The sequence below is a fragment of the Spermophilus citellus genome, assembly GCF_964194105.1.
Source record: "Spermophilus citellus genome assembly, chromosome: 10".
In the NCBI taxonomy this organism is placed as follows: domain Eukaryota; kingdom Metazoa; phylum Chordata; class Mammalia; order Rodentia; family Sciuridae; genus Spermophilus; species Spermophilus citellus.
The window spans coordinates 120,324,491-120,339,160 of NC_138197.1; the positions used below are offsets into that span (position 1 = coordinate 120,324,491).

Genomic DNA, 14,670 nt, shown 5'->3' on the forward strand with positions numbered 1-14,670 from the left:
TAAAGTCCTTTTTGATTACTTCAGCTGCCTGACAAGTATCTAAATAATATAAATCTAATACTTCCAACTTGTGAAGATGATGGATCTCAAGTTTCTTAATGTTACAGAATTATATACAAATATAGAAGATTTCAACTGACGATCTCACGTGGAACAGTTTGTCCGGTTTACTCTTTCATGTCGGCATTGCCACGTCGTTCTTGCACTCCACTGGCCAAAATCTCAGAAATGTTCACATTATGGATTTGATTCTGAAAACACTTCTGTAATTATTTTTTAAAAATAGCTGCATTGAGACTTTATTTCTTGTATGAAATTCACCCATTTTAAGAGTTAGCCCTCTAGGAAGTGGGGGTATTTACAGAGTTGTACAAATATCACCGCAGCCTAATTTTAGAACATTTCCATCCCCTAGAAAGAGCCCCTTGTCTGTGTCCTGTCGCTCCCATTCCTGGCCCTGGCCTTGGGTGGCCGCCAGTCCACTTTCTGTGTCTATAGATTTGTCTGTTTTGTACATTTTCTCCACTTAATTTGAAATCATCCTGGTTTTCTTCTTTATTCCTTTCTCCTTCTTTTTGGGGCTGGTGGTGCTGGGAGGGAACTCGGGGCTCCCCCGTGCTGGGCCGTTCTCTGCACCCCGGTGCCATCCTGGGGTTTTAAGGTAAGAATTTTGGCATCTCCCACGATTCTGGGGTCACCTTCTCCACGCATTTCACGGTCGCAGCTTCGGTGGCCTGATGTTCTCCTCTGTCTGAAGGCAGCTCCTGCAGCCCCCGACCCATCCTTCACAGCCTCTGGGCTGCCTTTCTTCATCCCCTTCCTCGCCTCCTCCCCAGGCCTCCAGCGCTAGGATCAGCTGAGACAGCCGACAGGTCCCCTCCAGGGCATCAGACCCCGAGGCTCCGTCCTGAGGTTCTGTTCAAGAGAGCCACTGTCCCTACAGCTCTGGTCCAAGGCCACCAGCTGACCACCTCGACTGCCAGCCTCTGAGCCCCACTTCAGGGTCATGCCCCGGGTCTCAGGAAAACCCCAGCAGAGATTGAACAGACATTTGCACGCACACATTCATAGCAGGGAAGGGCGGGAGCAGCCAGGGTCTGTTGACGGGAGGACGAGGGGCCACGTGCAACCTGAACACAATGCCCTGCTCCAGCCCCGAGGAGAGCGGAGTCTGCCACGTCCTGCCACGTCAGGAACCTCGACGACGTTGTGCAAAGGGAAACAATCAGGGGACAGATCCTGCGGGATTCCACTTACATGGTGCAGAGGAAGGAAGGGGAGCAGCAGCATCACAGCAAGGAGCAGGAAGGACAGTGGTGGGGACAGGGCCTCAGTACGGGACGTTGGGGACGTACTGGAGTGGGCCGCCGAGATCTCGCACAGCACCCTGAATGCACCACACACCACTGAGCTGCATGCCTAAGACGTAGTTAGGATGCAGTATTTTAGCTTGTGGTTTTCTTTTCTTTTCTTTCTTTCTTTTTTTTTTTTTTTGCCATAATAAAGCAAACCCCAGTCCATTCTCCGCCGTGAGTGCCTCAGGCCCAGGCCCCGCTTCACACGCGGTCACAGGTGCCATGTCTGGTCTCCCTCTAACATGTTTTCGCAGTAATTGGGGGTGAACCTGAAGAAGGGAGGCGCCTGGGCCTAGCTGGCGTGGCCCGACAGCCAGGCCCACGGGACCCGAGGGCCCCTGCAGCCAGGCCTGGCCCCCGCTGACCCCAGCTTCTCTGCCCCTGCGGATGCCCTGCGTGCCTGCTGGGCACTGGTCCCCGGTCCGGCTGCCCCGTTCTTCAGACCTTCCTGAGGTGGAGCCCCTCGGGACCCAGAGATGCCTGCAGCCCCCCAGGCCCCTCTGGAGGTGCTCAGACGGGCGGGGGTGTCCTCTTGTAAGTCCTTAGGTCTGCTCTTCTCAGGAAAGATTAGGGGACAGGGGTCGAGGTGACCATGCTTCAAAACGCGTCCAGTTTCCCGTCTTGGAAAGGAGCTGTCTTGCGTGCACTCGGTCACCAAGGCCTCGCTCTAGGGCCTCTCGGGTACCAAGGACACCTGGGAGGTGAGACTGTGCCCCCTCCTCCGGGAGCATTTAGTCTCAAGGGACCCACCAAGCAGCGGCCAGGGGAGCATTTCAAATAGGGGAACAGGTGGTGAGTGCAGGGCAGAAGGGCAGAGCGAGGCGGAGAGGGAGGAAAAGAGTGGGGACGTGTGTCCTGGGCAGCTTTTCTGGGGCCCTGGCCAGATGTCCAGAGACCAGAAGGAAGAAAAGAGCGACCGGGTGAGGTGTCCCAGGCTGGTGGAGCAAGGTCCTGAGGCCAAGGTCCTGAGGCCGAGGCTCTGGCTCTGAGCGAGAGGCTGCGTGGCCGGGGAAGGCCACGGTCCTATGCGGCTCCCTAGGCCACACATGGGACTTGGGATCTTGTTCTAGGTCGTGGCAGGTCTTTGGGGCCAGGGAGGACATCGCGATGTGATTCACATTCTTAGAGGATTCTGACCGCTGGTGGGGACTGTGTTGGGAGGTCGAGTTGGGAGCAGGGACACCAGTGCTGACCAGTGAGGAGGTCTCCGATCACAGAAAAAGGAGAGGCGGTGGCTTGTCCTTGGCTGGTGACGGGAGACGAGCTGACAGGGGCATTAGCAGATGGGCAGGAGGAGCCAGCAGGCTCCTGGGGTGGGTGGGCACAGCCTTGGGGACACCATGGCCCATGCTGCGGGGACGGGCCTGTGGGAGGAAGTCTTCGGCCTGGGAGCCACGAGTCCTGCTGGTCAGTCTTCCTCAAGTTCAAGTCCTACACAACCTCCTCAGCCCGACCCTCACCCCTGACGTCTTTCAGGAGACCCACGCCAGGGCTCTGCCACCACCCATCATGGTCTGTTGGTTGTTGTGAAATTGATTTCATGAATCGTGACTCGTGTTAAAAAAAGAAGAGAATAAAAATATCAGCTCGTCACACATGGTGAGACTAGGCACCGGCTCAGAGCCACGGCTGCGTGTGTGCAGGGGGAAGGCAGGCCTCAGGAGCCCCTCGCTCTAGCCGCAGTTCTGTGGCAAGCAGCCATGTGACCTTGACAAGTCAAGTCCTCTCCCCTGGACCTGGGGCTCGGGCGGCTGGATGGGCCCCCTCTCCCCGCCCTGCCCCCTCCCCTTCCTCTCTCCCCTCTGCCTGCTCCCATTTCTCCCAGTGGGTTGCAGGCTGAACCCTCTGGCCTGGAGGATCATTTTTGAGCTTGGTATCTGTCCGTTCCAGCTGCTGTAACAAAATGCTACAGACCAGGTGACTTCTCAGCAACAGAAGTGTTTTCTCACAGTTTGAAGTTTGTGAGGTCCACCTCAAGGTGCTGCTGGATCAAGAGGCTGTCGGTTCGTAGGCGATGCCTTCTCGCTGTGCCCTCCCCGGGAGAAGGGGCAAGGGGCTCTCTAGGGTCCCTCACACAGGCACTGATCCCGGCCAGGAAGGCCATGCCCTCATGACTGCCCACCCACCAAAGCGCCACGGGGTCTCAGCGCAGGAAGCGGGAGCGCACAATCAGCACCTAGGATCTGCCCCCTGCTCTTCATCTGTGCAGTCAACCAGCTCTGAAGCCACTTTCCCTCAGCCCCATAGAGCCATCCAGAACCTCTTTTTGTGTGAAAGTCACATGACCAGATGGTCCCTAAGAGGCCCTTCTTGATGTGGATTGGCTCATTCTACACTCACCTGCCAGGTGGACAAATGGTTTGAGCTGGGGCAGGGACCTTGTGCCTCTGGAATTAAGCACGGCTCCCTGCTCTGCAGATGACCAAAATCCTCTAAAAGAAACAACGGGTGGATCACATGGCCGCTGGTGTTGGTGAATCCGTCGGGGGCCATTGTCTTGGCAGGTAGTGTTTTAATGGGCACCGAATATTCTTCCAGGCTGCGTAGTGGAGCCCCCAGGGAGGCTTCGGTGTCCGGAAGCCTCGTGGCCTGTAGGTGAAGCCGAGTCTCTTCCCTTCCCGAGTTATACCGAGAGCATCCACCAAATTCTTGGTTTCACACCCTTGACCTTTATTCACCAAAAGTTCAATTCACTTTGGTTCTGCAACCACCTCCCACAGGAGGGGCTTCCTGCCTCAAGGAGCTTACAGTCGTAGGGGAGAGGGCCAGGACCTGGCTGTGATAGGGTTCAGGTTACTCCCCAGCCAAATCAAGGCCAAATCCCTGAGATTTTTTTTTTTTTTTTTCATGGAGAGTGAACCCAAGGGCACTCAATCACGGTGCTAAACCCCAGCATTTAAGTTTTTTTATTTTGAGATAGGGTTTCACTAAGTTACTGAGAGTCTTGCTAAGTCGCAGGGGCTGGCCTCAAACTTGCGATCCTCCAGCCTCGGCCTCCCAAGTCACTAGTATCACAGGTGTGCACCACCCGGCTGACCCTCAGTTTTCTTTATTGAATTTGTTTGTAGGTCTCTAATGTGTTGGATGGGATCTGGCGGTGGTTTTGAAGCGCTCTGGGTTGTCCCTGTGGGAGGCTCTGCGTGCAGAGAGCAATGAGAATCAGATGGTGAAGTTAGATAATGTTCTGGGGCTCCTGAGAAGTCACCTACAAACACAGGCATGCTGAATGTTTTGTAGAGCACCCGAAGGCCCTGGCTTCTGGGACGGCCTTTGTGCACATCTCTTCCAGCTGCTGACATCTGTAATTGGTGACACATCTCATTGTAGGTGCCGGGTTTGGATCTCGGTTCTGCCACATTGTAGCCGTGTCATTGGGTAAATTCTTCGGCTCCTCTGAGCCTCAGTTTCCTCGTCTTTAAAATGGGCACGAGACCACCTGCTTGCAAGGGGGTTAAGGAGCCCCAAGGAGCTGAGGGGGTAAGTGTCAGTGTTTGTGGGGTGCACAGAGAGCTCATTTAAGGCACCTCAGAGCCCAGGAGGAGCACAGCATATTAATTTTGCTGCTTGCTTTGGTTGATTTTCACGACTTTGGCTAAGGAGGCGAATTGAACCATCCCGAGGGCGCACTGCACCAGGAGAAGTCGTGTGAGGACAGAGCTTGCTCGCTCCTCTTTGTTCTGCTGCGAGGAGGGGCTTTGGCCTGGTCCCTGTTGGTACAGTCAGTGTCTGTGGTAACTTTGGGGTTGCTTGGCCTCTAGTTTTAGTTTCAGTCAATTGAAACATATGTGCTATGTACCTACTGTGCGTAAAGCACTCAGTCAGGCAGCAGGTGTGATGAGAGGGCAGCTGTGGGCCCTGTGGGGCTTGGCACTGCAGGGGGTGTGCCAGCCTCGGCTGGCCCTGCAGTACAGCTGTGGGACCTCTGGCCCTTCTGTCCCCTCTCTGAGCCGGTTTTCTCCTCTGAAAACGAGAAGCAGCCAGATGTGGCCAGTCCAGAACCTCTCAGGCTCCAGAAATGAGTTTGGATTCAATCTGCCAAAGATTGTTTGAAATAAAATGAAATCTCATGGCGATACAGGTTTTTACAAGTTTTGAATGGACTAGCTACAGATGTACTTTATTTATTTATTTTTGGTACCGGGGATTGAACTCAGGGGCACTCGACCACTGAGCCACATCCCCAGCCCTAGTTCGTATTTTATATAGAGACAGGGTCTCACTGAATTGCTTAGCACCTCACTTTTGCTGAGGCTGGCTTTGAACTCGCCATCCTCCTGTCTTGGCCTCCTGAGCTGCTAGGATTACTAGTGTGCCCCACCACGCCCGGCTCAGATGTAGTTTGGGTCTTGCTGTGGCTTTTTCCTCTGTCCTGAGTCTCCCCGTCTTTGATTTAAAAGAGTGGAATGGGGGGGTGTCCCCAAAGGGCAGCACTGGATGCAGAACAAACTGAGCAGGGGTGGAGGCTGGGGCTCCCGGCCCCACCCTCTCCCGGGAAGGCTTCAGGCCAGAGCTGGTCCCTAAGACAAGGCTTTGTTCTAAGAGCCGCCCTGTGGCCCAGGCCTAGACCTCCAGCTGTCTGAGATTTGGGGGACCAGGAATTCCCATTTTTGTAGTATTAGAGTAGGGAATTGGTGCCAGGACCCCCCTGCCCTGTAGATACCAGAATCCACGGGCTCTCAGGTCCTTCATATAATATAAAATATTACAGTATTTGCATAGAACCCCCACATCCCCTGTCCCCATTAAATCATCGCGAGATTACTCACAACACCCAATGCCTGGCACCTCGCTGTTCTGCTCTACAGTTGAGGGGACACTGATTGGGTAGCACTAATGCTTGGGGCCTTTGGAAGTGTTCCGGATTGCAGAGGGTCTGCATCGGGAATGTTTGCCTAGACTTCATTAGCTGATGCCTCCTAATCCCCAAATCCCAAACCTGAAACTTCCTCTGAGTACTGTGACACTCCCAGAGTTCCAGATTTAGGGTCTGGCCTCAGGGACGCTCAGTCTGTCCCCACAAGATCTCGTTCCTAGCGAGGCTGCTGGCTCCGTGGCAGAGCCGGGGCGGGTCCAGTCCTGTGACCTGTCCCACGGATGGTTTTTCAGGGCCAGAGCCAGGCTGTTTCCCACGCTGGTTCCGTTGCCACGCGTCACGAGGCCCTCGGCATTGTTACTGTGGATGTCCTGGAGCTGAGCGTGGGAGACAGGAAGGTGGCCCTCAAGGCTGTCCCGTGGGTGAACCCAGGCCTGGTCTGGACCACAGGTCCCGAGCTCCCAGGGTCTCAGTCCCTTGGGAACCAGGTCAGTTGGTTGTTCTGCTTTCAGCACAATGACCTGGGGGAGGGGGGTCAGCTGTGACGTACTGTCCTCCTGGGGGGTGCTGTGGGTGCCCCGGGGCCGGATGCTGAGGGTGGATCAGACCTGTCCCGTCTGGCCGGATGCACTGTGCTGGGCGCGAGTGTGAGTCGGGCACTGGGGAGAGAGCTGCTTTGCGCTCGGGGAGCCTGGAACTGGTGAGGAACCACGTCAGGCTGTGAGCAGGTCAGGGGCTTTGGAACGGTCCCAGGTCAGCTGGATGTTAGGGTGGTCTTGCCGGAGGGAGGACGGAGCCCCACTGGACTTGGTAATTTAGTACATAAGTGCTTCACTCTGAAGGCTGAATGAACTGGCAGCACACAGATGGTGGCGATATGAGTGCGAAGCCCTCTTTCCCTGCCTTTAGAAAGAGACCAGGATTGGAATGTGCTCCTTGCCCTTCCATTTGCTGGCTGTGTGATCTCAAGCAAATTACAGAACCTCTCTGGGCTTCAGTTTCCTCAACTGTAAGATGGGATTAGATGCTGTTATTACTATTATCTAACTTGAAGGGTTTTTATGAGGATTAACTGAAGCCATGTGAGGAAAGGGCTCAGCCCTGTGCCTGTACGGGACACGTGGTAATCCTAACACCTGGCCGCCGTGATTATTATGAACTCTTACTGTATTTTCTAAGACCTGACTTCCAGCCCTGGCTCTGCAGCCGACTACACAGGGGATTTGAGATAATCATGTCACTTTCTGAGGTTCCTGTGAATTGCGGGGTTTGGGCTGTGTCCTCGTCCCTTGGATTCTGATGACTTGGTTTTGCGACGTGCATGGAGGCGGGTTCTGCCGGGCTCCCAGGACTTCCATTCTACGTCTGACCCGAACTAACAGCCCAGCCGCCCTCCCTGGTGCCAGCAGTGCTGACCGGGCCACAGGAGCCACCGAGACCTGGACGGCAGATTCCTCTGCCCCGAGCTGGCTCCCGCACCCTGCGCGGGTGGAGGCGGGGACAGAGCTTCACCCGGAGACGCTGCCCTCTTCATCCTGGTGCCACAAACCCGCAGCTGGGGTCACACTTTAGCTTTGGGAAGACGTGGGGGTCCTTGGGTCCCAGAAGCCACGCTGAGCACGGGAACAGTGAGGTTCCTGGGCCTCTCCTTCTGTGAAGAGGACTGTCGGAGCTCAATAAAACCCTGGGGTGGGTGGACGGCAGGAGGTCACCCAGTGGTGACCATCAGTTGTCCTCAGGGACTCGTTTCCTTTGGTCATCAGGCCTTACACTTTCAAAGGGGGAAAAATAACTCCCAGCAGCTCCCTCCACGTCTAGCACGACCGTCCCGCACGGTGCCCTGACGGGTGCTGAGGGCCTGGAACATTCGGGGGCCTCTGGAGGACCTGCTGGGTACCAGGCAAGCTGAGTGACATGGGGACGGCCTGCATCCCCAGCCCAGCCTCTCGCAGGCTCTCGATGAACATCTATTAAGTGAATGATTTTGCCACCGTGGCCATCCGTGGTCTGGCCATCCCGTCCTGCCTGTCCTGCCCATGCGTCCTGCAGCCCCAGGTTGCCTAGGGGACCACCTGTTCTAGACGTGGCCAGCCAGCAGGCCTCAGGCCAGGAGGGAACCGTGGAGACGTTTCCATGGCCCTCACTTGTGGTCCAGCGTGGTGCCTGACCCTGGGTGACTGAGCTAACCCTGCCGTGCCCCAGCCCGCCCCTCAGTAAAGAGGGGACAGTAAAAAGGAGACATCAGTGGCACCCGCCCCGTAGAACCTTTGTGAGGGTCAATGAGCCGAACTCGAGTGCTCTCTACGTTGACGGCCACCGCCTGCTGGTCGGCCTCTGGATCTGCCCTGATGCTCCTTGTCCTAAGTCACACACAGCGTAAAATCTCAGACTCCAGCAAGTTCTGTAGGCCACAACCAGGGACCCTACCCACCAAGGATGGAAAATAGCAAAAAATTTCACATGTATGCTGCAGAGGTACAGGGATTATTTTTGGGGTACCAGGGATTGAACCCAGGGGTGCGTCACCACTGAGCCACACCCCCAGCCACGCTGAGCTCACAGGTTGGGCTGCGTCCACCAGGTACACGTGGCTTTGGGCAGACGAGGCCTTGACCTTACTCAGGGGCCTGAAGTGCACAGAGGCTCAGGGAGGAGATCCGTGACGTCACCTAACTGTGAAATCCTCCCTGTGCCCTGGGAGGACTCCTCTTCCCAGGTGCCCAGAGCACCCCACTCTGTCGACAGCAGGATTGTTATCATCCTAATAAACAGCACTCAGGGCCCCTCCGGCTTCTGAGACCTGGGGTGCCAAAGCCAGCTCACAGGCGCCCCATGGAGTCACAGGCAGGGCTGCAGGCGGAGGCCCCGAGTCGCAGGCCCCACACGGTCAAAGCATTTTAAAGGCCTTTGCATTAGAAAAATAAACCAATTAAATAATACTGCCTTCCATAAAAAGCAGACTTTTAATGGATTCCACGGTAGGGTTTCACGGTGGCCGTCCCGCAGCCCGGGGCCCCGATGAGCCAGTCTGTCGCCACAGGGAGAACTTAATCTTGCATGGCGTGGGCATAATTTTACAAGTTTTATGGCTGTTTTTTCTCCTCCGAAGTGTTGCTGTGTCGTTGTGCACCAAGGGTGACTGGCGTGCGTTTAACAGCTTACCTCCTCTTTGGTGGAAATGAAAAATGAAGTCATAAATGAAGAAAAACACAAGGTAGACTTTCCCCTGCCTCTTCTTGGGGCAGCCGTGGAGGAACAAAGAGCCAGTGTTCCCCTGGTCAGCCTGGTCACGTTCCAGCGGCTTTTATGTATTGACATTTGCCTGCGGATCCTGGGAAGGCTGCCGGCCAGGCAGGGCGTGTGTGGAGCTGTGACCCCGGAATACTTGGGGTGGTTCTGCAGGGCAGGGGTTGGTGCACTGGGGCCTGGGGGCCAAATGCAGCCCCCTGCCGGTGTTTGTTAAGCAGTTGAAATAAATCAAAAGAATGATATTTCCTGACATGTGAAAAGTACCTGAAATTCAGATGCTACTGTCCTTAAATTTTTATTTTATTTTATTTTTTTGGTACTGGGGATTGAACCCAGAGGCACTTTACCACTGAGCCACATCCTCAGCCCATTTCATTTTTTATTTTGAGACAGGGTCTTGCTGTGTCGGTGAGGCTGGCCTCAAACTCTGGATCCTCCTGCCTTAGCCTCCTCAGTGGCTGGGATTACAGGCATACGCCACCATGCACAGCCATAAATGCACTTAAGGGCTGGGGATGTGGCTCAAGTGGTAGCGCACTGGCCTGGCATGTGTGAGGCACTGGGTTCGATTCTCAGCAGCACGTAAAAATAAAATATTGTGTCCACCTAAAACCAAAATAAATATTAAAAAATAAACAAACTCACTTTGATTGGCGCTCGGCCCTGGCCATTCCCCATAGAAACTGAGGCACAGAGAGGCTAGGCAATTTGCTCAACGTTAAACAGCCAATATATGGTAGAGCCAGGATTCAAGTCCAGACTGTTCCAAGGAACGAGGGGATGTCCCACTGTGTACTCTGCTGTCACTGTATAGCGGGTGAATCCTTTAGGCTTAGGAAAGGGACTATTTTCCTTGTTCCACTCTGGCCCCTATTATTTGATTGCATTAGAAAGTTGCCTCCTATTTTGGAAGAAAGCACTTATTCAATATTCCCCCCTCAACTTCCCTGTTCCTGTTTTTTTGGGGGGGTACCAGGGATTGAACTCAGGGGCACTAGACCATGAGCCACTTCCCCAGCCCTATTTTGTATTTTATTTAGAGACAGGGTCTCACTGAGTTGCTTAGCATCTCACCATTGCTGAAGCTTTGAACTTGTGATCCTCCTGCCTCAGCCTCCAGAGCTGTTGGGATCATGGGCGTGCACCATTGTGCCCGGCCCATCTTTCCTTCTTTCCCCCTCTCCTTTCCTCCTCTGCCACAATTAATGATCAGGCCTGTCTATGCGTTAGGCCCTGGTGAGGGACGGCACAGAGCCAGGGTGTCTGTGAGCAAGAATCCATTTCTGTTTAAAAACCCTGTCTGGGTGGCCTGGATGCTGGTGGGTTTCGAGTTCTCTTCGTTCCTCCCTTTGACCCCCTGAGTCGTCTCTGCCCATCCAGGACCAAACTCCCTCCCTCCCTCTCTCTGCCTTGAGTTGATATTTTAAAGAAAACATAACATCATAACAAGAGGCTTAGGAAAGGCCAGGCCTCCGGGCCGCGCTGGGGGTGGGAGGAGAATCATGGGGCATTTCCAGACACCAGGCGCGAGAGGTCCAGGTCACCGAGTGCGGAGGGACCATCCACAGGGGGACCGTCCACAGAGTTGTGAGTGGCCTTAGGCTGCACGATGATGTCCAGGTCAGCGTCAGGCCATGGGAGGTCTTGACAGAGCTAAGAGTGCCTACTGCCTGGTGACGTCACTGTCACCGAAGGGTTGTGCGCCTGTTGCGTGCATGTTTGGGTGATGCTGGGGCCACCTTGCGGCCCCGCCTGTCGCAGAGGGCTCTGCACAGCTCTGGTTATTTCCAAGCAAACCGCTTCTGCCCGCCGACTTGGCCAGGAGACCCTCTGCCTGGGACACGGCAGCCGCGTCCCTTTTCTTTTTTGGGGTCCAGGGACAGCATGAGGAGCTCTCCTTGCTCGGAGCTGCCTGCACCCCAGTCTCTCCCTGCTCCTGGATGCCTTCTGCTCGGTCAGCCCTCTGCCTCCTTCCTGACCAGCTTCCTGACCAGCTTCGCTTTCTCTCCTCAGTCATGCGGAGGAATCCCTTTGGTGTGGACATCTGCTGTCGAAAGGGGTCACGGAGTCCCCTGCAGGAGCTCTACAACCCGATCCAGGTAAGCCTGGGGTGCCTCTGTGCTCTCCTGACGGTCAGCATGTGGCGGTTTGGGGTGGGGGAAGTGGGACAGAAAAACTGCCAAAGGATGGACTGGGGAGACTTGAAACCGCCCTCCCTTGCCCTGCAGTGGTCCGGGTCCCCAGCACAGGTTGAGCACCCTCATCTGAATGTCTGACATCCAAAGTGCTCTGCAGTTGAAAACTTTGAGAGCCCAACATGGCCATGGTGCCACAAATGGGAATATTCTACTCCCGACCTCCTGGTCACAATGCAGGTGCATTGGAAAGATTGTCCCTTCAGGCTCTGGGTCTGAGGAGCATTTGAAGTGCAAATGAAGGTCGTGTTTAGAATTGAGTCCCAGCCCCAGGTTACCTGTGAGGTCTATGCAAGGTGTTCCAAAATCTGAAAAAATCCCCAATCTGAAATGCTCTGGCCCCAGGCATTTGAAGAGGGGACGCTCAACCTGCGGGACACTTGGGAACCTGGTAAGAAATGTTGACAATGAACAGAGGCCCCGGGGTGCTGGCCTAGGGGGGGGGGGGCTCTGCTCTCAGACCTTCAGGGTGCGCAGGGGTAGCCCCGCACTGAGGGCTTGAGGAGCCTCCCCCAGGCTCGGGGTGGGCAGGCCCTCTCTCCCACGTCCCTTGTGTGTGGGGACCTCCTGCTAAAGAGGGTCCCGTCAGTCTGACGCGTTCATTGAATGAGGCAGCAAACGTGGCCTCTGGGGTCGGTTATGAAATGAGCTGCTTTTGGAGCAAAATAAAAACAAAAAAGAACAACAACAACAAAAAGCTCCCATCAAAGAGTCGTGTGGCTGGGGGAGAGAGGAGTGGAGTTGGGGTGGCCGGTCACCATGGCGATGGCCCGTGGTGTGGGGTCCTGATGTGGAAATCCCTGGCTGGCCCTCTGGAGGAGCGTTAATCCTTACCTGGGGACAGGGACAACCCTGGCTGAGGTTGAAGAGCTGGGGGAAGGGACGGGGTGTGGCTCGGCCTTCCAGGATGCTGGACTCAAGGGCATGAGGCCAGGAAGTGTCTCGTCCCCATGTCTCCGGCCTCCCTCCTCCACTCCCTTCTGAGCGCGTGGGCTCCGTGTCTGAGCAGCTTGGTGGCCTGATCCGGCTGGCCCGGGCCCTGCCACCCCACCTCGGGGCTCTGGGTGCAACTCGGCCAGATGAACCCGCCGACCACAAACCCAGTCCTGCCAGAGCCTCTCTGCTGGGTTCGGGTGACCCCGCGGGGGATGTGATCTTGCCCTTTCCTTTGGTGGCCCATGACCTGACCATGACTGGCCGGCATCCCAGCCCATCGACACTGCTGTCTCCTGGAAGAGGGGACCAGGCTTTGGCTGCTCCTGGGGTCTCCTGTCTTTTGGTGGACATCTGGTGGTGACGGGGGACACAGGATGTCCCGGGCAGACTGTTTCTGGTGGAGTCCCCTCTGAGTGGGAGGTCCATGTCCGTGTCCTGGGCCCCCCACACAGACCCCCTAACACGGGGTCTGGCTGAGGGCAGGTGCCCCGATATCTGTGGTTGAAAGAGTGGACGTCTGGGCTTCGGCTCCCCTCTCACTCGTTGTGTGACCTGCAGCCACAGGGGACCCCTGCAGATTGTTCCCACCTGATCATCTCTCTGGGAAGTTGGGAGAATTCGATTGTTCTGACGTGTCAGAGGCGGCATGGCCTGTCATCGGTGAGGTCACAAGGGTGGCTTCGGTATTACAAGTGCTCACGGTCAGACTGGGTTCAGAGCCTGGTGTCCTCATTCCCCCATGGAGTGACCACGGGCAGGTGACTATCTGCAGGGAGGAGCCCCTCTGAGATGCCTTCCCTGATCTATAATACGGGGTGAGTCACGCCCACCCTGCAGGGCCACCCGAGGTGCGTGTCCTGCTCAGGGGCCCCCGTGGGTGTCCACTGCCGGGTCCACTTGCTCCTGACTTGGTGGCTTCTGTCCTCCGGAGTGTGAGCCTCCTCATGGAGCTCGGGGCCAGGGGCAGGAAGGTGGTGAGGCTGCAGGCTCGGCTCCTCTGAGGTGTCCCTGGTTATCAGGATTGCCACGCGTGATCGACGGCCAGGGCGGACCCGCTTGGTGCCTCGTAAATCGGTCAGAGGAGCGGCGACCCTCTGGGTGGACGGCATCTTGTCTTTAGGGTGGGGTGTGAGTGTCCTCCAGATGGGAAGTTCGTTTAGCCCTGGCCTGGAACGTGGGCGGGACGTCATTGGTGAGGACGTACATGGGTGAGTCATTGTCCTTCTTCAAGGATGGCTCGGCATGTCCTCGGCCCCTTCAGCTGGCAGCAGGGAGACGTCCCTGCAGGAAGATGGCCCTGTTTCCTCGGGATGTTTTCTCTGAGGCTGGCTTCCTCGATGGGTTGTAACTGTGTTCCGTTCCCACGTGAAGCCTCCAAGTGGCCCTGGGGGAGGCTGTGCTGACAAGTTATTTGGGTTTGACATGGGATGATGACAGGAGGACCATTTATTTTATATGACAAAAATCTCAACATTAGACCTGGGTGTGGTGGCGCTTGCCTGTGATCCCAGCAACTCCAGAGGCTGAGGCAGGAGGATTGCAGGTTCGAGGCCACCCTCAACAACTCAGCAAGAACTACTAAAGACAGTAGGAACTACTAAAGACAACCCAGAACAAACTGCAAATACCTCTATGCTGTGCTCACTGTGGCTAGCAAAGTTCTCCTGGCAGGAATTGCCTCCCTTGATACTTCTCCCAAAGAAGTATAAACCCAGAGTGTCACTGGACCAAGGTTTATACCTCCCTTGGGAGAACTGGCTGTTATCTGATTTTGGCTTCAGGGTTTTCTTATTTTAGTGCCCTGCAAACCCCTAACCATTAAGATAACAATTGCTTAAAAAAAAAAAAAAACAAACCCGTGTAGTCGGTGGTATTCTTAGCACAGCTGCACTCTGATGTCTTGTAATTTTCCTGGTTCTCTGCTGCCTCCCTGGCCCCAAAATAAGTCATAATTGCCCATCAGATCAACTGGCGTCAAGTCACCCAAAGTTCAGGGGCTGCCAAGTGCATATTTGTGGGCCCAGCCATCTGTGGGCCGCAGGGCTCAGCTGTGCCCAAGGTAGGGCTGTGCTGTCACCATGAATAGGGCATAATTGCCCCTCCTGCCCGCGGGGTAGGCGCA

General features: G+C 55.5%; 1 protein-coding gene across 2 annotated transcripts in view; it reads left to right on the plus strand.

Moving 5' to 3' along the window:
• CHST11 (carbohydrate sulfotransferase 11) overlaps window positions 1–14,670 on the plus strand; it is a 218,089-nt gene that overhangs the window by 102,189 nt on the left and 101,230 nt on the right. For both annotated transcript variants that reach the window (XM_081310756.1, XM_081310757.1), the window contains exon 2: window positions 11,431–11,516. In XM_081310756.1, coding sequence (XP_081166882.1) covers window positions 11,431–11,516 — 86 coding nt within the window. The remainder of the gene's footprint in view (window positions 1–11,430; window positions 11,517–14,670) is intronic.